This window comes from Hylobates moloch, unplaced genomic scaffold (genome assembly GCF_009828535.3).
Source record: "Hylobates moloch isolate HMO894 unplaced genomic scaffold, HMol_V3 SCAFFOLD_21, whole genome shotgun sequence".
NCBI lineage: Eukaryota > Metazoa > Chordata > Mammalia > Primates > Hylobatidae > Hylobates > Hylobates moloch.
Genome location: NW_026652296.1, coordinates 14564971 through 14588932, shown reverse-complemented (window position 1 = coordinate 14588932; position 23962 = coordinate 14564971). Strand labels below are relative to the sequence as shown.

Here is a 23962-nt window from a genome sequence, read left to right as displayed (position 1 = left end):
TCCCCAACATACTTTTTTATTTGTGTAATTTCTGTCTCACCTCACTAGAATATAAACTAGGTTTTGTTGTGTTTGCTGTTGCATTTCCAGGACCCGGAGCAGACCCCGACACAGAGGCTTTGTGTCTCAATAAACACTCAATAAATAATTGCTGGATGTAGGAATTGACATTTCTAGGTATTAACACTATATCTCGGTGGCCCTTATCTTACTGGGGCTACCTAGCCACCTGAGGCAGTAGGTGTTATTCCCGTTTTAGATGATGAAACTGAGGCTTAGAGAGGAACAGGCGCCCCAGCACTTTGGGAGGCTGAGGCGGGTGGATCACCTGAGGTCAGAAGTTCGAGACCAGCCTGGCCAACATGGTGAAACCTCGTCTCTACTAAAAATACAAAAATTAGCCGGGCGTGCTGGTGCGTGCCTGTAACCCCAGCTACTCCGAAGGCTGAGGCAGGAGAATCTCTTGACCCCGGGAGGCAGAGGTTGCAGTGAGCTGAGATCGCACCACTGCACTCCAGCCTGGGCAACAGAATGAGACACTGTCTCAAAACAAACAAACAACAAAAAAACCCCACACACATACACACACACACACACCAACAAAAACAAAAACAACAGCAACCACAAAAAAACCAGAGAGGAACAGGAGCTCGCCAGGGTGGTATAGAGCACCCTTCGCTGAGCCTAGTCCCTTATTTCCAGTCCGGTGACTGCCCCCTTCCCCTCAGTCTATTCCTTAAAGGTTCAAACATCAACATCATGAGGAACTTGTGAGAGCCAGAGGGGAGGAATCTCACAGTGGACTCAGGCAGGGCAGGGCAGTTTGCTTTCCAGGTGGTGTGCTGAGGCAGGAAGCACACTGGACTTGGGATGGGGATGGGTTGAATCCTACCCACACCACCGACTCCCTATATGACCCTGGGCAGGGCTCTTTCTCTCTTAGAGTCTCAGTTTCATCACCTGTAAAATGGGGAGAGGAGTCAGAAAACTACCTCACAGGATGGCTGCGCGGATGCAGAAAGAAATGTGAGTGGGCCTGGCATGGTGTCTCATGCCTGTAATCCCACCTCTTTGGGAGGCCGAGGTAGAAGGATTGTTTGAGCCCAGGAGCTCGATACCAGCCTGGGCAACACAGCAAGACCCCATTTCTACAAAAAATTAAAAAATTAGCCAGATATGATGGTGTGCATCTGTAGAGCCAGCTACTCGGGAGGCTGACGCAGGCCTGCTTGAGCCTAGGAGATCAAGGCTGCAGTGAGCTATGATTGCAACACTGCGCTGCTGCCTGGGTGACAAAGCGAGACCTTGTTTCAAGAGCAATTCCAAAAACCAAAAAAGGAATGTGAGTGGAATAAAGCAGTTTTTAAACGGCAGGGTGGGCTGGGCACAGTGGCTCACGCCTGTAATCCCAGCACTTTGGGAGGCCGAGGCAGGCCGATAGCTTGAGCCTGGGAGTTCAAGACTAGTCTGGGCAATACGGCAAAAATCCCGTCTCTACAAAAAATACGAAAAGTAGCTGGGCATGGTGGCACACATCTATGGTCCGAGCTACTTGGGAGGCTGAGGTAGGAGGATTGCTTGTGTCTGGGAGGTGGAGGTTGCAATGAGCCACTGCACTCCAGCCTGGCTGACAGAGCGAGACCCTGTCTCAAAAAAAAAAAAAAAAAAATCAAATAAAAAACCAGAAACCTGCAGGGTGGGGAGTGTGTGCACGTGGCTTACTTCAGTCTCCACTCAGAACGGGGGCTCTTTCCACCCTGGACTCTGGCACAATCATTCCTCATTTATTCCCTGTCTATATCTTCCCATCTGCCATTTCTCATCCTTGGGACGCCCTCCTCCACTCCATCAACCCACACCCTGCTTGTGTTTGGCCAGTGGGCTGGGTAACAGCTCCAGCTTGGCCCAGACTTTCCATGTGATCTTAGATCCAACATAGGCCCTGTGGGCGCCTCCGTCCCTCTGTCTATAATATGGGAACAGGGCAGGGAGACTGTGCCCCTCCCTTCTCGCATCCTAGGGTTTGGAGGCTCACCTTGGATGTCAAGCAAAGAGAAATGAGGGTTGCTGGGAGCTTCAGGCACCAGGCGGAAATAGAAGCGGTGCCCGCCTTGGGGCTCGTCTCTGTCCACTACGCTGATGGTCTGGATGAGCTGAAGGGTGAGGAGGGGAGAGAGGGCTAGTGGTGAGGCTGCGACCACTCTGGGTCGAGGTAGAGGGTGCTGCCGGCCAGTCCTGGAAGCAATGCCCGGTCCCCACCCCCTCAGGGGTACCTGGCCTGGCTTGGCATCCTCGCATACAGCTGCCTCGTAGGGTGTGGCCAGTTCTGGGGGATTGTCGTTCACATCCAGGATTCGGATCCTTAGGGATGCCCGGGATAGCTGGGCATGATTGTCTGTAATGAGAGCACAGGAGCAAGGGGAGAGGCATCAAGTGTGAGATCTAGATAGCCTCCCCTCTACTATGAGGACAATAGTAGGCAGTGGGGTCATGCTGAGAAATTTGTGGGTTAACCAAGTTGGTACAAGGACCAGAACTGGGAACATTTGGGCATAAGTTAAGTAATCATTGCTGTAACCACCACCACCATTACCATCAGCCTTGGCACCACTGGCACTATCACTACAACCCTTGCCACCAAAATCACCAGTAGCACCCAGTGCCATCACCAACACCATCACCACTGTTAGCATCAACACCACCATCACCATCTCTACTGTGGCCACCTTTGCCATTACTACCACTATTACTGTTACCATTGTCATCATTAAGCTATTACCAATACCACTATTTGCATTATCATCAGTATGTCTATCAACATAACTATCAGTACCACCATCACCATCCTTACACTGTTACCATCACCACTGCCATCACCACCACCACCATCAGGTCATCACCATCACTACCATCACCATTAGAATTGGCACCACCACCACCAGAACCACATCCTCTAGTACTACACTCATCATCTCTACCATAAATAATACCAAAGCCATCACCATCACTACCCTCACCACCACCACCAACCCCATCTCCATCACCAATATCACCATCACCAATACTACCACCATCTCTTCCATAGTCACCACAACCACAATCACCAGCCCACCTATTACTACTATTACCCCCATCATAATCACCAATATTACCATCACATCCCTGGCCCCCAACAACACTGTCATCACCACTGCCATCCCCACCCCCTCACCACAGAGCACACAGCATGCACGAGGAGCATCTACATTCATTATTTTAAGTATCCTTGCAGAAATCCTGTGGTTTGGTACAATTTCTATCCCCATATTGCAAAGGAGAAACTAAAACATGGGATGCTTTCTACACATGGGTCAGGGGCAACTAAACTCCAAGACTTCTGCTTTATCAAGACCTGAGCCTAAACGGGCCAGACAAGTCCAAGGAGGTAGATCTTGGCCAGCAAAACCATGATGTCCCCACCCCTCCAAGTTGGGATGTCTTCAAGGTCATGGTCCCTGTCTTATTTATCTCTGGGCTACCAGCATTGTGGGATATGGTACAGGTAAATTCTAATATATTAATATTTGCTGAATGAATGAATGAAGCCTGGAAAGATTGAGACTGCAGGAGGCTTGAATTCCAGGTGTGGCTGTGTCCCTGACCCAGTGTTTGGTCTTGGGTAAGACCCTGCCTTCTCTGCATCAGTTTGCACACCTGGAAAAGGAACAGAACATAGCGATTATGAGCAATGCTGGGTAGTTCTGATTCCAGCTCTGCCGTTTTATGTCTGTGTAATCCGAGCCATGTCACTTGACCTCCCTGTGCCTCAATTTTCTCACCTGCAAAATCGGTCTAATTTGACCCAATTATGCCTAGTGTTCCATTATTGGAACGCTAAGCATGTGAGAGTTATTTATATCCTACTGCTCAAGGTCTTCCTTCCCCAAGGTCTGATTGCAAAAATTCAAAAAATTGCAACCTCAGGCATACATGGGTTAATAGGTCGGTGAAGAGACAGATTGAGTTAATATCTGCAGGGCATTTAAAACTGTGTGTACAACACGTAGCAAGTGCTATATAAGCATTTGTAAATAAGCAGACATCCTCGAAGGGTCCTATTAGCAATGACATTAAATAATTCTAGGATGTGGAATACTTCATCCCAGCCTGTCCTGTCTGAGCAGTGCCCTGAATGTTGGTGCTTTCTAACACCTCACCAGCCCAGACTTCTGAGTGCTCTCTGGTGCCCCATCCTCTGCTATCCTGGCTACATGTTCATTACTGACATGCTCATTACTGACATGTTCCACCTGCCAGTGACCTCATGAACATCTCCTGGAGGAGGAAACCACACCTCACTTCCAAGCAGTGACTTGGAAGATGGGGCTGTCTGGCTGGGCTGGCAGGGAGCTCTCTTAGGGGCAGCCTGAAAGCTTCCAGGCATTCAGGCTCCCCATGAGTTTCTCGGGGAGTGGGACTGGTCGGCTGCCTCCTGCTGTGAACTCAGGATTCACTGTATGCTGACGGCAGCTGCTCACGTGCTGATAAAGAGAGAAACAGAGATAGGAAGGCAGGTGCAGCCACCTCCCGGAGGGGGGCGGGGGGTGGTCAGGAAAAGGAGGGGGCTGAGTTCTTAATTAACTCAGACCCCGGCTTCTCTCTGGAGTTCCCCTTAGCCAGGGGCACATTATCTTCTAAGCTCACCAGATCTGCCATTCCAGTGATTAGAGGGGGTTTTCCGGGGCGAGAGATGGGAGTCGTGACTGGGAATGCCGGGTGAACCGTTATTTTTAAGAGTGCGTTGCCGGAGAATTTCAACAGACAGACGGTCGGTGCTTTTGGGAAGAGGGGGGTGAGGCCCACAGCCAGGAACAGGCGCCTCTCTCCCAGCAGAGGCAGAGGGAGAGTAGAGGGGGCGGCCAGGGCCTGAGTGCCCTTACAGGGCACTTTCCCCTGCAGTGGAGGGTGGTGGGGGTGTATGGGTTGGAGGGAGAGACAGGGTCCTATGGGCCATGTCGAAGGTAGAGCAGGATGGACTGCTGAGTGAGTGATCTGCTCCTGGATCCTCACTGCGGATGAGACCCCCATTATAGCACCTTTGCTTTGGGCTATGCTTGGCCTCTCTTACCTCTTCTTTTAAAATGTCACAGGTCACCTTGTGAGAAAGCCCTAACGTCCTTGGCATGAGTGAGTCTCAGACCTAAGAGGTGGGGCAGCTGAGTGACCTCTAAATTGCCAAAACTGCCATCTGCAGATCTTATTCTAGGAATTCCTGAATTTAGGGCTGGCCTGGAATCCCAGAGCTCATGGGCTAGCCCCATGTCAGTACCCATTGCCACTGCCATTGCCCTTGTGGCAGTGGGTCTCCAGCACGGCTGTACATCACAATCACCTGGAGAGCCTTTAAAAACACCGATGCCCAACGCTTGGTCATTGATTTTTTTTTTTAAACAGCTCCAGAGGATCAGCCTGTAGCAAAGTTTGCAAACCACTATCCTAGGGTGACTGGGAGGTAGGAAGCCTGATTGGCTTCCTCCAAACCCCTCCTATCACAATTAGTATCATTTATAAGAATGGAAAATAATCCTATTTTTGCCACCTTAAAAATTTCTGGGATAAAACAAGGAATCCATCTGTTGATTAATCTTGATCTCTGTGCAGGATTTTCCAATTCATAACACTCTCTCTTATTATGACCTCGTGTCATCCTTGAAATAACCCTTGAAGAAGGCCTTGTTAAACCCACTTTCTGGATGAGGAAACTGAGGCTGACAGAGGGTCAGGAGTTTCCCCACAGCCCTAGGGGAGTCAGCAGCAGAGCTGGGGTTGGGTCCGAACCCTCCCGACTCCAAGTTCAGCGCTTGGTCCTGATACAATGTCAGGGGCCCTCCTGCTGCCTGGGCATTTGTCCATCCAGTGGCAGCTACGGCTTAGACCCAGGCCCAAGTGGATCTCACCCAATGGCCGGCGGCAGGTGCCCCCTCCAACGGCTGGGTCCCCCACAGCCCTCCCCTCTTGGCTTTTCAGTTCAGCTGACTGACATGCAAATTAGTTTAATTATTTCTTCTTCTAAAATAAATTATATTTTGCAGTAGCTGCAATATGTTGTGTCAGGCAAAATTACATTCAATATTTTTAAACTAATTGATGCAGCCTTGAAGAAGGCTGATTGACAGCCCAGGGCTGAGCAGGCCTGCAGCCTTAACTGATTCCTAAATTAAAATTAAACGTGCTTTGGCCCGGTGCTTCCTCCTTGAGCTGCCTCACCATTAATCCGGGGAGGTGGCAGGTGAAGCCCCAGGGGTCTGAGGGACCTGAGGAGGCTGGGCAGCTCAGGGTGCCTAGGGAAGAGACCAAACTCGGGGCAGGAGAACTGCTGTGCAGTGGGGCAGGTCTCTCATCTTCGCTGGGCCTCAGAGTTTCTTCTGTATAATGGACAGGGGATTGGACTGGACAATCTGGATCTGAAACCTGTGGTTTTTGCTGACAGTTGTGGATCAAGCATCTCCTTTGTACCAAGGACACAGCAGTGAACAAGACAGCATGGTCTCGGTCTAGTGGCAGGTACAGACATTACTCCAGACTATGATAAGAGCTGAGGGAAAAAAGTTAAGGAGCTGTGAGAGCTTGGAGCAGGGGGTCTTGCCTGGTGGGATGCAGGATGTTTTTCCTGGAAAAACATGATATTTCTGCTGAGTCCTGCCGAGTCCTGACTGGGAAGTAATTGTACGAGGGGGATGGGAAAGGAAAGATTGTCTCAGGCAGTGGGATCAGCATGTGCAAAGGCCCTGGGGTGGGAGGGGAGGATGTGGATAATGAGACTCTGGATCTCTTCCAAGGAGGATCCCAGCCCCTACTAGAGGTTACTCATTTGACATCTGGACCAACCTGAGTGGGCGTGGGGATGGGGCTGGGGGACAATGGGAAGGCAAGAGGAGATGGGGCCTGGCCTGGTGCCCCTGTTAGGACACTCCTATGAATGTGCTCCTCCCTGGAAGAATGGCAACAAACACATATTAAGCACGTGCCAAGGACCAGGGTCTGGGCTGCCCCATTGCATCCTGTCAACCATGGTGGGAGGCAGGGACTGTTATTGTTGCTATTTTACTGATGAGGAAACGGGCTCAGAGGGGTGAGACAACTGGCCCAAAGTCTCATAGGAGCTGGGTCTTGAACCTGGGTCTGGTTTTAAAGGGGAGGTTTTAACCACCACATGATGTCGTCTTTCTTGTCTTTAGCTGTCAGAATCCATCTTGCCTTCAAGGCCCTGAACAAATTTCCCTGCTTCCTCCAGGAAGCTTTCCTTGATTGCTCTCAGTTCTGGGCAATCCAAGGATAAGCCCAAGTCCCCCATGCCCACAAGGCCCCCCATGATCATCCTGCTGTGGCCTCTCTGGCTTCGTCGCTACCCCTCCCTCCCTCTTTCACTCTGCTCCGAGTTTGCTCCTTTGCCTCCTTCAGGTCTTGGCCCAGATTTCTTCTAGGAGAGGCCTCCCCTAAAGACCTTATTTCCATGTGCCCTTTGCCATCCTACCAAATACCACTTCCCTGCCTTATTCCTCTTTGTAGCATTTACCCAGCACCCTCTGTTTTTATTTAACTTTCTCATCCTCTATCTCCTCCCCTAGTATGTAAGCAGAATTTTTGTATATTTTTTTTACTGCTGTATCCCCAGAAACTGTGTGCACGCTACATAGTAGATGCTTAATAAAGATGTGTCAAATGAATGGATTCCACTGTCTGTGGCATCTCTGACCATGGCCATGCTCTAGGAGGGATGCTGGGGAGGTGCAGGGGGAGAAACTGAGACCTTCTTGGATGAACTGACTCTGTTGTATCAGGGGTTGGGTCCCCTCCATTTCAGAAGCAGTCTAGTGCTGGGACCCTCTTCCTGCCTCTCTCTTTCTCTGTCTCTTGACCAAGGTTTTCTCATCAGTAAAACAAATGGAGTTGGATTCTGTGGCTCTCCTTGGCTGTCACAGAGAAAGAAGCCTGGAGAGAAAGAGAGAAGTGAAGCTGCAAGAGTGGGAGTGGGAAGGAGAGTGGGGGTTGGGGTGGGAGGGGGAAAGAGAGAGGAGAGAGGTCAGCTCAGAGAAAGTGCCTTCCCTCTCACTTGCAGTGGTGGGGACGGAGCAGAGCTTGGGCCCTCTTCTCCACTATTCCCCCAGCCCTTCCCTCCTCCCCGAGGGAGTTAAATTGCATCCAAACACCAGGCTGTGATTAGAGCTGGCCAGCTGGGCAGGAAGATTTATCATCCCAATTACAAGCCCGCCAAGACAAGCAGGCAGGACAGTGAGGCGCACAGGGCGAGCATATGGGGGTGCTCCAGGGAAGGGGGTGTCAGGGTAGACAGGAGTGAACTCCTTGCACTCCCTGCCCTGTCCCCATGCCCCCGCAATGGGAGCAGGAGGCTCAGGTGCCCTTCTCTGTCCCTTGAAGGGACTTCAGTGATCTCTTTGGTTTCCACATGGAGACTGGAAGCTTTGACCTTATTGGGGGGAAGTTTATTCCTCCAAGGAAGGGGTGGGGGAGGACTTCTGAGTGAAGCAGGGACCCTGAAATCATAACATCCCTGAAATTCAAAGGGGAGATGGGGGAACTTTCCTTCCCCAGGGGCTGAGCTGGTCCCTAATGTTCGGGGCTGTCCTACTCCATGGATATCACAAAATCTTTGTTCCCCTTGGGGTCCATTAGGTACTCAAGGTGGCACAGGATCCCAGGAGTCATCCAGTCCAAGAGGACCCTGGGCCTGATTTGCACACCTCTGGTGACAGGGAGCTCACTGTCTCTTGAAGCAGCCCCTTCCATGCAGAGCTGTGACATGTCTCTTTCCCGGGCAGCCTCCCTGGAGCTCCCAACCACCTGCCCTGGCCCTGCCCTGGACCCTCCAGCCCAAAGCTGAGCCTGACAGCCTCCCATATGTTTCCCCAACTCCATGTTTGCCCCCTCCAAGCCATCCTCCCCATGAACCCGAGGGAACGTTGGGGACCAAACATCTGATCACACCACTCTTCTGCTCAAAGACCTGCACTGGCTCCCTGTCACCTCCAGGAGATGTCTGGTTCCTCATGGGACACCAAGGCCCTTTCTGTACAGGCCCAGTGAGCTTCTTCACTCACCCCTTGCCTCACCTGCTCTGGACACCCTCCAGCCCCAGAGCCTGGCCACACCCAGCCTCTCTGTTCTCAGAATGGCCTCGGACATCCAAGCTCCCAGGCCTTTGCACACAGGGGGCTTTCTGCCGGGAGCACCTGAATCCCCTTTCTGCCCATGGAAAAACTTCCTTGGCCTTTGAAACCCAATTCAGATATCCTCTTGGGCAGGTGCTGGTGCTCATGCCTGTAATCCCAGTGTTTTGGGAGGCCAAGGTGGGAGGATTGCTTGAGCCCGGGAGATGGACACCAGCCTGGGTAACACAGTGAGAGCCCCTCTCTACCAAAAACAAATAAACAAAACCACACACACACAAACAAAAAAATAGATGTCCCCTCCTCTGGGAAGGGTTTTCTGGCCCTCGTTGGGTGAGCCAGTCTCTCCCTGCTCCTCAGGAATCGCTGCAACCCCATGACTTTCACTCTGTGTTGTCACTGACTGTCAATGTGTCTCTCCCCGCCCACCTGTGAACTCTCAGGTCAGTGGCCAAGCCTGGTTCATCACTGGGTCCCAGAGCCCAGCCCCGGCTGGGGTGGGTGACAAGAGGCCCCAGAAAACACTGGCTGCGGGGACATGGCTTGTTGGTTTGTGTGTGGGTCCCTGCAGGAGAAACTGAGTACTCTCTGCTGCTCAGACCCCACTGTGACCTTCACTCCCCATCCCTGTCCCTTCCTCCAGCCTCTTTAGGCCTCCTCTATGGTCCTTCTGAGAGGCACAGACTGGGAGTCAGAAAGCCTCATGGGGGGACTCCCTTCCTTGGCCTCCGTCTCCCCAGGTTGGATATGGGGCTGGAGGATGGGTATGGGGCTGGAGTCCATCATCTCTGACGTTCCTTCTCCTCTCAGATTCTCTCCCTGACTATTAAGAGCACCTACTGTGTGTCAGGCACACAGTAGGCACCTGCGCTAGGCACTTGAGACATTATTTCTAATCCTTGGGGAACTTATGTTTTATAGAAAGCACTCAGCACAATGCCTGGCATATTGTAAGCTTTAAGTAAATAGAAGCTGCTATTATTATTATTATTAATTATTTTTTGAGATGGAGTCTCGGTCTGTCTCCCAGGCTGAAGTGCAGTGGTGCAATCTTGGCCCACTGCAACCTCCACCTCTGGGGTTCAAGCAATTCTCCTGCCTCAGCCTCCCAAGTAGTTGGAATTACAGGTGTCCACACCCAGCTAATTTTTGTACTTTTAGTAGAGATGGGGTTTCACCATGTTGGCTAGGCTGCCCTCGAACTCCTGACCTCAGGTGATCTGCCCACCTCGGCCTCCCAAAGTGCTAGGATTACAGGAGTGAGCTACCATGCCCAGCCAGGAGCTGCTATTATTAATAGTTACCATTGTCACAGCTGTCCGGTAAACTAAGTATGATTGTCACCATTTTATAGATGAGAAAACCAAGGTAACAAGATGGGGAGTGACCTGTCCAGGCCCACCCAACTGGGAGCCATGCGACTAGAAGCATTTCTTCTCCATCATGCATTCCTGTTTTTCCAACTGGGCACGCAAGCCCATTCATTCATCCATTCAGTAAACACACATGCCTGCTGTGTGCCTGGCCTGTGTGAGTGCTGCAGGTATAGACTGGGCCCTGCCCTCATGGAAGGTACACTTTCCCAGGGAAGAGTGATCTTCACTGAATACTCACACAGATGCATCTAAAAATCATAACACGTGCTCTGTGGCATGAAGGGAAAAGCAGGGTGCTGTGAGACGTGACTTGGCCTAGGGTGACCCAGATGGGGAAGCTTCTGGCGAGTCTGGTTAACCCTTTGCTGTCCTGGACATCTAGCTATTACCCCTCCAGATCAGCTTAGGGCTGGATGACTCTTGAGAGTGTGGCTGGGTGCCCCCCTTGGCACTCCCCCCTCCCAGTGTTGGCTTTCCAAATCTCCCCTAGACCACCCCCACCCAGTCTCTTTGAAGACTGTCCCCTTACAACTGCCCTTTCCACCGAAGGATTCAGACACAAATTGTACTTTAAATTCAATATCGGTCATTAATATTTCATGATTACAAAACGTTAAAGATAATGTCAGTGGAAGGAGCGTCTGCATGGGCAGAATGGATGACTCAGAAGTTCGGGGAGAGGGGAGCCGGCATACTAAGTGGCTCGGGAGTCTTTGAGGTAATCCAGTATGACAGGCGGCGGCTCCCGGCTGAGTGCAACATTCTCTGAGGTGCTCACCAAGCGCCGCCGCTGTGTATAAATATTTCCCCTCTGATTCTTGTCACCTCATGTTTGTTATGACTGGGAGCAAGTGGGGCCGCCGTGACCCTCTGAGTTTCCCTTCTGTTTTTGAGGAAGCCAAATGGACGCTTTGGCAGGAGGGCATGGGGCTGGGCGGGCAGACCCGATGGCCATGCACCTGGGGCTCCGGCTGGCTCCTGGGAAGCCAGAGGTCTTGGGGTCAAGCCTGCCCCTGCCTGGACTTGCTCTGTGATCTTGGGGCCATCCCTGTTCTTCCCTGAGCTTCTGTTTCCTCATCTGTAAAATGGGGATAATAAGTTTGTTCTCATCTCATGGAGATGGTGAAAAGGAAGAGTGGGTCAGTTATTTGTGACAGCTTTTTTTTTTTTTTTTTTTGAGACAGAGTCTTGCCTGTTGCCAGGCTGGAGCACAGGGGCATGATCTTGGCTCATTGTAACCTCTGCCTTTGGGTTCAAGCGATTCTCGTGCCTCAGCCTCCCCAGTAGCTGGGATTATAGGCGCGCGCCACCATGCCCAGTTAATTTTTGTATTTTTAGTAGACATGGGGTTTCGCCATGTTGGCCAGGCTGGTCTCGAACTCTTGAACTCAAGTGATCTGATCCCTTTGGCCTCCCAAAGTACTGGGATTACAGGCGTGAGCCACTGTGCCTGGCTTGTGAGAGCTCTTGATTTTGTGCCAGCACCAGGGAAACAGGACTGGAGGGGCAGCTGAGGAGAGCCGGGCTCTGGAGTCAGGCAGGCTGGGGTTGGGAACCTGGACAAATGACTTCGCCTTGCTGAGTCAGTTTCCTCATCCCCACAGTGAAGATGGCAGTAGAATGGACACCCCTTAGGGGTGAAGATTTCATGAGCTCATCACAAAAAAGGGCCCGGAATAGAGTCAAGACTGACAGATACCATCAACCGAGCATTTACTAAGCACCAACCACTAGGATAAGTTCTTCCCATGAGCTATGCTCTTTGATCCTCCCACCAGCTCTCTGAAGCAAAACCATTCCTTTTCCCATTAATTAATATCCTGGGTGAGGAGTGGGCAGGGGCTGGGGATCACAGCTCAGAGAAGGGGGGTCTCAAGCCCAGTGGCTAGTCTTCTTCTTTCAGAGATACATCTCCTTCCCCACGGTCAGTTACTGGGGTTGATGGATGGGATGGGGGTGGGGCTCAGACAGCAGAGAGTGCCCGGAAAAGGGAGGCCATGCAGCAATGCCGTGGGGACCAAGCACGCCTGGTCCAAATCCCAGCTTTGCCAGTGCACATCTTTGGCAAGCAAGTTTCCGAACTCTCCAAGCCTCAATTTTCCCATCAGGAAAATGAGTGCTAATCATGCTACTGATCATAATTCAATAAAGTATGTGCTAGAAAGCATCTAGGCCAGGATATATATATATGAAGCAAAAATTGTAAAATGTTTGTGGAGGAGTACCCCTCCCCCGATTCTCTCTCCTGTGAAATGGCAGCCTTACAGGCTTCGTATGCTATTCTAGCTGCTTTCTGAAAGAGACCCACTGGGTAGAAGCACAATGCTTAACCCAAGAGCAGATTGTTGCTGGTGGTGGGACATTGGGCCAGTGATAGGCTGGTGGCAGGGGGGTGGGGGGGCGTGTATCTGTGAGTAGGGAGACAAGGCATCCCTGCCCAGCAGCCAGGCCAGTCCTCCCTCACTCCGTCTGCAGCCCACAGCCTCAGTTGCTACCCAGGAAACAGGTTTGCGGAGGCAAGGAGGGGGAGCCCTCTTCCCCCAAGTCCAGCCGCCACTTCCTCTCTAGCCACCTTTGTTATCTCCCTTTCATGCGGTGGAGGAGTGGATTCAAAGGCTCCAGAGCAGCAGGCACTGAGGTCTGAGCCAGCTTTGTATTTCCTTTTAAACTGCAGTTGAAAGAGACGAAGGGAACTTCAGCCTAGGGACTTCCTCGACCCCAGAATGGGCCAGTGGGGCCTGGGAAATGGGGGGATGGCAGCTAGGGGAGGAGGAAGAGGGCTGGCAGGAGGAGCTTGGAGCAGGAGGGGCCTGGGGCAGAGGGGCCTGGGGTCCTGATGGGCAGAGGCGAGTTTGAATGTTGCCTACCCGCCTGCAGCTCAGAGACTCAACCATATTCCTGTTGTCATGATTGCTTATTGGTGGCTCTGTTGATGCCTGAGACCTTGAGGGCTGACGGGGTAGAGAAGCTGGGAGAGCAGGTGGAGGCCATGGCAGTGGCAGTGTTGCTCTGGGCATGGAGGAAGCCTGCGGGCACTCCCCCTGGCCTCTCTCCCAGTGCTCTCAGCTCCTCACCCCCACAGCCTTACTTACCTGGATGCCATGTCTCAGGGCTCTCTCTCTTTCTCTCCCAGCTCACATTTCTCCCTAGCTGCACCGAAAAGACACACACACACACACACACACACACACACACATATTCTTCCAGAAACTCAGGCCAAACACCCTGGAGTCATCCTTGACCCTTCTCCATCTCTCCCCAGGACATCAGCCAATGAGCAGGTTCCACTGGCTCTATCTTCAGCCTGTATCCCAAAGCCAGCCACTTCTCCCCTCCTCCTCCCCTCCTCTGTAGCTTCTGCCCTGGGCCAGGCCATGGTCCTATCTCCCAAGCACTATTATTTTCAGCTTCTAGCTAAGGCCCCGTTTCCCTCTCATGCTCCAGGCTCTTCTCAATGCAGCTGCCAGAGGTACCCTGACTGAGAACATCCCTTCTCTCCCCAAATGCCTCCAATGACTCTAACTTCATTTGGAGTAAAGTCCAAAGACTCTCCAGTGGCTCTGGCTGACCATGCTGCCCCTCATCAACCACACTGGCCTCTTTGCTGTTCCTCCAACATGCTTGGCAAATTGGCAAATTACACCGCAGGGCCTCTTTGCACTGGCTGTTCCCCCTGCTTGGAATGCTCTTCCTCCAGATGTCAGCATGACTCCCTCCCCTTTTGAGGTCTTTGTTGAAATGTCTTTTCCTCATCTCTTAGATGTTCCCCTAAGAGAAGCAATGCCCCTCCTCCTCCCAGTTCCCCTTCCCAGCCTCCTTCTCTCCTTGTTTTTTCTTAGCACTTAGCATCACCTGACATATTATGTCCCTACTTTCTCTCTGTTGATAGTCTTGTTCTCTCTATGAGGACAGGAGCTTTTCTGTCATGTTCAAGGTTGGATCCCCAGCCCCTAAAACAGGGCTTGCACGTAGCAGATTCTCAATTAATGATGAGAGAAGAAAGCCTAGCTTGAGACCAGCCCTACCCCCTTGACTTGGAACCAGCCCTACCCCCTTGACTTGGAACCCCGCTGGATCTTTGCTCGCACCAATCAGTTTTTGCCCTCACCTTCACCCCTGTGAGATCTTTGTCTAGTTTCTTTCTCTTTGCACCATCCCCAACCTTTGGCCCCTCCCCCGTGGGCTTTGACTGACAGTGCTGCCTCCGCTCTGCCCCCAGCCCTTGGCCCCTCCCCTCAGCTTTTGCTCCTGGGACCCATATTTGCCCTTGGAGGGGGCGTGGCGCCCAGCTCACCTGCCTCCATGGCCAGCACCGTGATGTTGTGCCAGCCGGCCGTCTCGCGGTCCAGCCCCTTGCCAGTCACGATGGCGCCTGTGTCCGCATCGATATCGAAGATCTGGTCCAAATCTGATTCGCGGTCAATGGCGTACCTGCGGGGGGCAGGGCAGGGCTGATTGAAGGTGCCCCAGTGCCAAATGGAGCCCGTGTCCTTTTCCCCCAACCCCACTCCAAGAGAGGGACCGCCTGCCTTGGACACACACAAGGGGCAGAGAAACCCCTTGCGACCGAGGAATGGAGCTAATAATTTGTACCCGCAGTTGTCGTGAGGGTTGGAAGCTAGCAAAGTGCTTGGCACAGTTAGACTCACTGATACTCTCTTCTTTCTTTCTCTTTCCTTCCTTCCTTCTTTCCTTCCTTCTTTCCTTCCTTCTTTTTCTTTTCTTTCCCTTTCTCTCTCTCTTTCTTTCTTTCTTTCTTCTCTCTCTTTTCTTTTTTGTTTATTTATTTTATTTTATTTACTTATTTTTTGGAGATGGAGTCTTGCACTTTCACCCAGGCTGGAGTGCAATGGCGCCATCTCAGCTCACTGCAAGCTCCGCCTCCCGGGTTCACGCCATTCTCCTGCCTCAGCCTCCCGAGTAGCTGGGACTACAGGCGCCCGCCACCACACCCGGCTAATTTTTTGTATTTTTTAGTACAGACAGGGTTTCACCGTGTTAGCCAGGATGATCTTGATCTCCTGACCTCGTGATCCGCCGCCTTGGCCTCCCAAAGTGCCTGGGATCACAGGCGTGAGCGACCACGCCCGGCCCTCTTTCTTTAGCCAGGGTCTCACTCTGTTACTCCGGGTGGAGTGCAATGGCGCCATCACGGCTCACTGCAGCCTCCATCTCCTGGGCTCAAGCGATCCTCCTCACTCACTGAGCCTCCTGAGTAGTTGGGACTGCAGGTGTGTGCCACCACGCCGGGCTAATTTTTATTTTTATTTTTTCAGAGACAGGGTTTCGATATGTTGCCCACGCTAGTCTCGAACTACTGAGCTCAAGCAATCTGCTCGCCTTGGCCTCCCAAAGTGTTGGGGTTACAGGCGTGAGCCACTGCACCCTGCCGATTCTTATCTTTCCCTAAGAGGTGCCCCTGGAATTGAGCTTGAAGGCAGAGACCGGGAGTGGGGGTGGCGTTCTGGGCAGGGGAAACAGAAGGTGCAAAGGCGCGGCGGCTGAGAATTATCCCAGAAATGGCAAACAGTGCAAAATGGTTCGAACGGGAAGTGGGGAGAATTCGGCACCAGAACACACCGGCACAGCACAGTTGGCGTGTGTACTGGGGAGCCAACGGGGAATTTTGAGCAGGGGAGAGGGGGGCAGTTGTGGCATTAGGAGGCTTCTCTGGGGGCCGCGGCGTGGACACGTCCAGGGACACGCGCTGGGCGAGTGCCGTAGGAGGGGGCTTGGGGACACGGCCGCCGGCTCCTCCGGCCTGCGCAGCACGCGCGAGCTAATCTGCAGCTTTTCAGTTGCCGCGTGAAAAAGCCCTTTGTTCCGCCTTCTTCCCGGGCCTTTGTGTGGCGGCTCCAGGCCTTAAAGGCCGGTGTCCAACACGTCTCGGGCGGCGGCGGCCCAGAGAGGCCTCACCAGCTCCGGCCGCCGCTTCCCCAAGCTGATAACGCTGGTGGGGGCGCCGCGAGGCGCGCGCGGACAAAGGCCTCGAATGCCAAGCAAGCGCTCATTGTGCGCCAGGACAAAGCAGCCTGGTAAGGAGGGGCCCCTGCGCAGCCACCCGGCCCCTCCCACAGGCAGGAGGAAAGGGGCCTTTTTGTAGTCTCCCACAGTGGGGAGGGGAGGACCCCAGAAGCATTGCCTGCTGGGGGCCCAGAGCCCTGAGATGACCCGTCAGTGAGGCCTTGGCTGCATTGCCAAACCTCTCTGGGCCTCAACTCCCCCATCTCTGAAATGGGGATATTGACACCCAGTGGGACTTCGTGGGTCTGAAAGCAGTCAGAGCTGGGTTTGAGTCCTCTGCCACTGATTCTACCTGTGTGACCTTGGGCAAGTCACTCCTTGGCTTCTGTTTGCTCACCTGAAAAAGGGGATGACTCCTACTCACCCCACATTGTGGTGTTAGAGGAGGGGCGGGGCATACAGGACAGTCCTTATGCTTTTCATGTTTACTGTCCTTGAGGTGAATGCCTATGGCAAACTATAAAGGGCTGTGCCTATGGGTGTAGTGGGCATTATAAGCCGATCCCCCGAACCTCCAGTTTAATGCTCCATCCTGTTCCTAAGCTGCTAAACCCATATTCTTCTTGCTCCTGGCCACCTTGAGTCCCACTGGCCTGGGTGAAAGTACGTGGGGAGGTTCAGACCCACGATCATAATTCCTCCCTAGCATGCACTTAACAGTTTGGAGGCTGCTTCTCCCCCAACCATCCCTCCATTCATTCCTTTATGCCCTAAACACTAACTGAGTGCCTTCTCTGTGCTGGCAAGCTTAAGAGCTGCCAAGTATGGTTGCGCAGGTTGCGTCGTGCACAAAGATACCAGGCCGAAGTGGGGAAGCGGTGGTGAATTCCAGCGAGCCTTCTGCTTGCCCAGCCACGTGTCCTAGACCAGGAAGTATCAAAGGGAGGGCCTGTTTCTTATTTATACAAAGGTGACATGAGCTAGTGATGCTGATGCCCTGCTCAAGGGTGCACAGCGACTCTGTCACAGAACTGAAATTTGAAACCAAATTGGGGATTCTCTCCCAGAGTTTTTTTTTTTTTTTTTTTAGACGGAGTCTCGCTCTGTCGCCCAGGCTGGAGTGCAGTGGTGGGATCTCGGCTCACTGCAAGCTCCGCCTCCTGGGTTCATGCCATTCTTCTGCCTCAGACTCCTGAGTAGCTGAGACTACAGGTGCCCACCACCACACCCGGCTAATTTTTTGTATTTTTAGTAGAGACGGGGTTTCACCGTGTTAGCCAGGATGGTCTCAATCTCCTGACCTTGTGATCCGCCCGCCTCAGCCTCCCAAAGTGCTGGGATTACAGGTGTGAGCCACTGTGCCCGGCCGCCAGAGTTCTTTTTAGCCTGACCGACAGCCCATCCAAAGTTGAACCAGCCAAAGCCTCGATGCATGAAGCTTCAGGTCCCCTTTGCCCCAGCCTGGCCCCATCAGATATCTGAGTCCAAAGGAGGTTGAAGGAGGCTCTTGAGCATCAGCTCAGCTGGAAAGAACTTTGGAGACCTCCTGCCATTCTACAGGTGGGAAGATAGAGGCCAGGAGAGGACCAGAGACATGACATAGCCTGGGCTTCTGATCCCTCGTCAGGGCTGGGCGAGAGGCCGGGCTGATGGGAGGATGCCAACTGCCTTCTTGTTGTTTCTCCTCCCTTCTTGGCTCAGAGCTGTCTCCTCTCTCCTCCCTCCGTGCTGCTGCTGCTCCTCCTCCTCCTCTTCCTCCTTCTCCTTTTCCCTGTTTTTCTCTTTTGTTCTTTCCTCGAGGGGAAGGGAGGGGCTGGGATCTAAGTGGAGGCAGCTGTTCCCAAGGCCATAGGGTGGGGGCAGCGGGGACCCGCTATTAACCAGCTAAAGACTTGGGGCTGGGGGTCAGTTTTGGCTGGCTGAGCCCAGGTGTTTTTGTTCCAGCTCAGGGAGCCAGAGAATGAGTGGGAGGGAGGGAAGCAGGGAGGGGTGGGAGGAAGCAGTGTGTGGCAGGGACTGTGGCCTGGCAAACGTAGGGGTGGAGGGGTGGGGTGGGGGCGAAGCTTGTGCAGCCCACGTGTAGTGCTCACATGGGTTGTGTATTTGGTCTATGTTGTGGGTGGACAGTGTGTGTTTTGTGTGGCGTGAATATGTGAGTGGTATTCCTGTGTGCGTGAGATTGTGCATTACAGTTGAGCAGCGGCTCAAGAGGCAGCAGCTCAGCCCTGGGTCTGGATCCAGGTCTGCGTTGCCCCCAGGCAAGTCACTTCTATCTTTAATTCCCAGCAAAATAGAGATGATAATCCTACTTTGTTAGTTGTCGGGAGAATGAAACGCATGTAAGGTGCCTAGCTGAGTTCCAGGAAAATTACTCCATGAATGGGAACTATTGTCACTCTAATTATTATTCAGAGATGTCTGGCAGGGAGTACACAGGAGTCCCCCCCAACCCAGTGTGTGGCTTGCATGCCTGGGGGTGGGGAGGTACCATGTAGGGACACAGTAGTCTGAGAAGGACAGGAGGAAGCTGTGGGTCTAGAAGTTTCTGCTTAAATTTTGCAGTCCTACTTCTCATTTGGGGACAACAACCTGAAGGGCAGCAAGGGGAACTAGAACAGGTGAGGCTGGGGAAATAGGGAGAGAATATGAGTTTGTGGCAGCTCGTGTGTGTGTGTGCACCCACACATGCAAGGGAAGCCTGGGAATGGTGCTTAGGGGTGCAGATCTGATGCCCATCTGCCTAGGTTTGAAACCTAGATGTGTGACCTTGGGCAAGTCACCTAATCTCTCTGTTCTTCAGTTTCCTCCTCTTAAAAATAGAGATAGTAGGACGGGCACGGTGGCTCACACCTATAATGGCAGCACTTTGGGAGGCTGAGGCGGGAGGATCACGAGGTCAGGAGTTTGAGACCAGCCTGGCCAACGTGGTGAAACCCCGTCTCTACTAAAAATACAAAAAATTAGCTGGGTGTGGTGGCATGCACCTGTAATCCCAGCTACTCATGAGGCTGAGGCAGGAGAATCGCATGAACCTGGGAGGCAGAGATTGCAGTGAGCCAAGATGGTGCCATTGCACTCCGGCCCGGGAGATAGTGCGAGACTCTGTCTCAAAAAAAAAAAAAAAAGGAGATAGTAATACCTACCTCACAGGCTGGTTGTGAGGTTCGGACAAGCAACTACCAATAAATCCTTAAGATGGTTCTTGGTGTACACATTAGCTCTTACTTTTCTTTGTTGAGCAAGACTTTGTGTCATGAGCTCTTCGAATCCTCAGATACTGTCATCACTCTCATTTTACAGAGAAGGAAACTGAGGCTCGGAGAAGCCAGGTATCTTGCCCTGGGTCACACAGGGCTAGTTAGTGGCAGAGCCAAGCTCCCATGTCTGTTCAGAGCCGGAGGTCTGAGAGCATCCTCTTAAGGACCCAGCCAGGTACACCTGCTGGCATTTCTATGTGTTAGCAACAGCACAAAATGCTGCTATTGCCAAGGTTAGGTTGGAGAAAATGGGGAGGGTGCTGCTTCCTGGCTGGGGTGCACATGTGGTTTTCCTCTACATAAATATGTGCATATATAATGCATGCAGGCATAATAAATAGGGAAGCTGCAGGCTTATGCACATACAGGCTTTCTGGTGTGCCTGTGTGTGAGTGCCTGAACATACATGCAGCTGACTGAATGATGCAGCTGCCGCCCAAGCTGCTCGTGTGTGTGTGTGTGTGTGTGTGTGTGTGTGTGTGTGTGTGTGTGTTGGGGTGTAGTTGGGAAGCCTCTTCCAAAACAAAGCAGCCTGCCTCCTGCTGTCCCAACCAAGGGATTCCTTTCTGCTCACTCCACCCTATCTGTGACTCTTTTCCCCCACTCCCTTTAGGCATATACTGAAAAGCCCACACATGATGCCTGGAAAATTGTATGTGGTTAATGCTAGTTGCAGAATGAAAGGGAAAAAAAGGGTGTGCAGAGCACCAAGAAACATGGTAATGACCATTTCCTGAGGGCCTGCTATATGCTAAGCACTTAATCCTTCTTCCAACCCTGAGAGCACCAGGCATAGAACTCGGTATGTGGTAGACATTTAATACCTATGAATGAGGCACATACTGTTATGATGTCTATTTTAGAGATGGGGAAACCAAGGCTCAGAGGGGGTGCATTGACTTGCCTAAGACTCCACAACTGAGCTGGGATTTGAACCCAGGTCTCTTCTGATTCCAAAGCCCTTGCACTTTCTGCTGCACCACACTGTGGAGTGCTGGGTGGAGAAATGAAGTGTCCGCTTCCTCTGCTGTAGTGTGGACTAGCTGTTTTTGATGCTCAAAGGAGACTCACGATGGGGCTAGGTAGGAACATGGCTGGGCTAATAAATGGCCAGTCTATCTGCAAACCTTCAGGTTTGAGAGGTGGGCCCATCTGAGCACTTTCCTCCCTCCTTCCAAAGCCTTCTAAGGCTTCCCACTGCCTACAGGATAAAGTCCCACTTCATGTGGCATTCAAGTTCCTTCGCAGCCTGTCTCCAAGTGCCCCCTTGTCCCTTGTCGTGAGCTTGTCCAGCTGGTCTCGCTGCTCCTGAACTTAACCTCCTGGCTCCATGATTCTGTCCCTGCCATCTCTCCTCCCCATCACTCCAACCTGGGGCACACTCTCCCCATTCCAAGCCTTGTCCTCTTCGTCCCCCTGCAGGGGCCTCTTGGGGCAAACCTGTCACTCCCCTTCCTGGTGCATAAACTACTCACCCCTCCTTGGAGCTCCTCAAGCCCCTGCCTCAGCCCAAGCCCACTTGGACCTGGACCTGTCACTGGAGTCGTTCACACGGGCCAAGCCTTCCCATTGGCCCATGTCTGAGGCCATCATCTCTGTGGCCAGTGCACAGGGGAAGACACTGCACAAGTTTAGGAACTGCACTAACCACAAGGACAGTAAGAAGCAGGAGTGAAATGGCCAAAGGCTGGATTCAGGAAGTGGTGAGTCATGGGTCAAACCCCGGTGCTTCCCCTTTTGAGCTGGGTGGCCTTGGGAAATCAATTCCCCTCTCTGACTCTCAGTTTCTTCATCTGTCAAATGAGCACAATACCCTCTGAAGGGTAAATGTAGTAACATGAGGCACCTTCTACTATCTCCAGTGCAGACGCTAAGAAAAATCTCTCTGTACTGTCTGCTTTCCTATAATTTCCAGGCACTCACTGTGTCCTGCAAACCAGGCTAGGCAAAGTCTCCCAGGATGCCACTTCATGTCTTCATTTCCAGGGACACGTCAAGCTTGTTCCTGCCTCAGGGCCATTCTACTTGCTGTTCCCTCTACCTAGAATGCTTTCCCTCACACTTTTCATGGATGGCTCCCCATCATTCTGATCTCAGCTCATGTGTCACATCCCTGACCACTCAATTCAAAGTGGCCCTCTGTGGCCCCAATCCCTCCTTATCCTATCACTCTATTTTCTTCATAGTGCTTTCAGTAAGTATTCCATTTAACCATTTGCTGTCTCTCTGCAGGAGAAGGCAAACTCCACGTGGGCAGGGATCCTGTTTTATCATCTCTGCTTCCTCACTGCACAGAACAGTGCCGGGCACAACTCAATGCCGAGTTGCTGCCTGAGCCTGTGGCCCTGAGAACGCAGGTGCTGCTAGAATGGAACCCTTAGAGCGAGCTGGACTCTGGCGGCACACATGGGCTGTGAGGACCCCTTCTCTCTCTCCCATAGCCCCTCAATGGCCTCCCGTTTCCATTTTTGTACCCTACAGTCTGGGAGCTCTACCCCAGTTCTGTCCTTGGCTGAGTCATCTTGGTGTCCCCAGGCCTGGCTCAGGGCCTGGCACGGAGGAGGAGCTGGGTAAATGTTTGTGGTGTTAAATTGGACCAGTCTCCAGCTCCTCACTACCTCCACATCTGAGGAGCCCCAGGGAAGGGGCCGGCAAAGAGAGATGAAAGAAGGTGAGAAGCAGGTTTCAAAGTTGGCCCTTTCAGTGCAGATAAAAGCAGGAGGGAAGGGAGCCAAAGCGGGAAGGAGGGAGAGGACTGAGAGGGGGCGTGGAGAGTGGAATTGGAGAGGAGGGGAGCTGGCAGATGGGAGGACTGACCTGGGGCCAAGGACTCGCCTCGCGCTCCGTGTTCTTACCTCCCTGGGAGAGCCTGTAGAATCCTCCTCCCCTCCCTGGGCCTCAACTCCCACACAAACGGGGGTGACAGTGCCCTTTCTGGAGAGGTCTGGGCCCAGGCCAGAGGTCAAGGGGGTTGTTCAGAGACTGTGCCACCAGCCTGGGTGGAAGGGAGTGGAGGAGTTCAGAGGCAGTGGCAGGATGGCATTGGCAGCGAGTGTAGTGAAAGCAGCGTGGGCATTCTCGGCTTCAGGACAGAGTCTGAGCTCCTCGGCCTGCCTCTGAGGCCCTGTTAGACTTCACTTTTGTGTCTCATCTTCCCCAGCCCCCTATAGCGGTCACAGTCTGCTCTTCTCCAGGCACATCTACCACTCCTTTGCCTGTATACCTCTGCACAAGCTGTTCCTCTGTCTGGAATGTGCCTCTCCTCACATTTACACCATACCCAGATACCTAGCTCAGGTCAATTCCTGCCTCCTTCAGAAGTCTTCCCAGACCCCTGGGGCTATCTCCCAGTCTGAGAGTCCATGAACAGTTAAGCAGGATAGCATCTGTGTGTCTCACTTAGGGCTGCCATGTAAGGTCGCACAGGCTGTGCACTGCACAATCCTGATAGAGCCATTCAGACAGACAATGATGGGAACGTTGCCCTCTGGAGTTGCACAATGCAGAGATCCTCAAATAAACTTTCCCTCCCTCTCTCCTCAATGCCCAGCACAGGGCTAGGCTCATAGTCAGCTCAGGGGTTACTCATTGAATAGGTACAGGGGTTTTGGGAAAGAATCAGGGAGCCCCAGTGCCTCCTTCCCATCCCTCTAACACTGGCCATCCCCCCAGCCCCTAACCTCCTCCTCTGGATCAGTTTCTTCTACAGCCTTTCCTCCATCTTCTTCTATCTGAACATCTTCCAACCTAGGCTACTGTCAGAGACTCCCCAACACTTACAGCTCCCAGACCCTTCCAGGGACCCCAGCTGCCCCATCCCTCTTCCTCTGTCTTGCCTGTGTCTGTGTCTATTTCTTCCCTTTTCTGGTTTCCTCTCCAAGGTGCCCTTCTGTTTCCACATTGCCAGGTCAGTCCCTCTTGTCCTCTTTTTATGGGCTTTTCTTTCTCTCCAGTCTCTTCCTCTCATTGTTGGTCTCTCTACATCTCTGTGAGTCTGTTTTTCTGCCTCTTTTTTCAGTCTTTATTTTTATTTTTTATTTTATTTTAATTAATTAATTAATTTATTTATTTTGAGACAGAGTTTTGCTCTTGCTGCCCAGGCTGGAGTGCAATGGTGCAATCTCGGCTCACTGCAACCTCTGCCTCCGGGTTCAAGCAATTCTCCTGCCTCAGCCTCTAGAGTAGCTGGGACTACAAG

General features: G+C 52.4%; 1 protein-coding gene and 1 long non-coding RNA gene across 3 annotated transcripts in view; one reads left to right on the top strand and one right to left on the bottom strand.

Moving 5' to 3' along the window:
* CDH22 (cadherin 22) overlaps window positions 1-23962 on the bottom strand; it is a 135570-nt gene that overhangs the window by 11489 nt on the left and 100119 nt on the right. For both annotated transcript variants that reach the window (XM_032142249.2, XM_058432849.1), the window contains 3 exons: window positions 14838-14974; window positions 2274-2395; window positions 2036-2153 (listed from right to left, as the gene is read on the bottom strand). In XM_032142249.2, the coding sequence (XP_031998140.1) occupies window positions 2036-2153; window positions 2274-2395; window positions 14838-14974 (377 nt within the window). The remainder of the gene's footprint in view (window positions 1-2035; window positions 2154-2273; window positions 2396-14837; window positions 14975-23962) is intronic.
* On the top strand, window positions 17583-22313 carry LOC131382194 (uncharacterized). The gene is made up of 3 exons (XR_009211453.1): window positions 17583-18067; window positions 21187-21467; window positions 21997-22313. It is a non-coding gene; the product is annotated as an uncharacterized LOC131382194 (long non-coding RNA).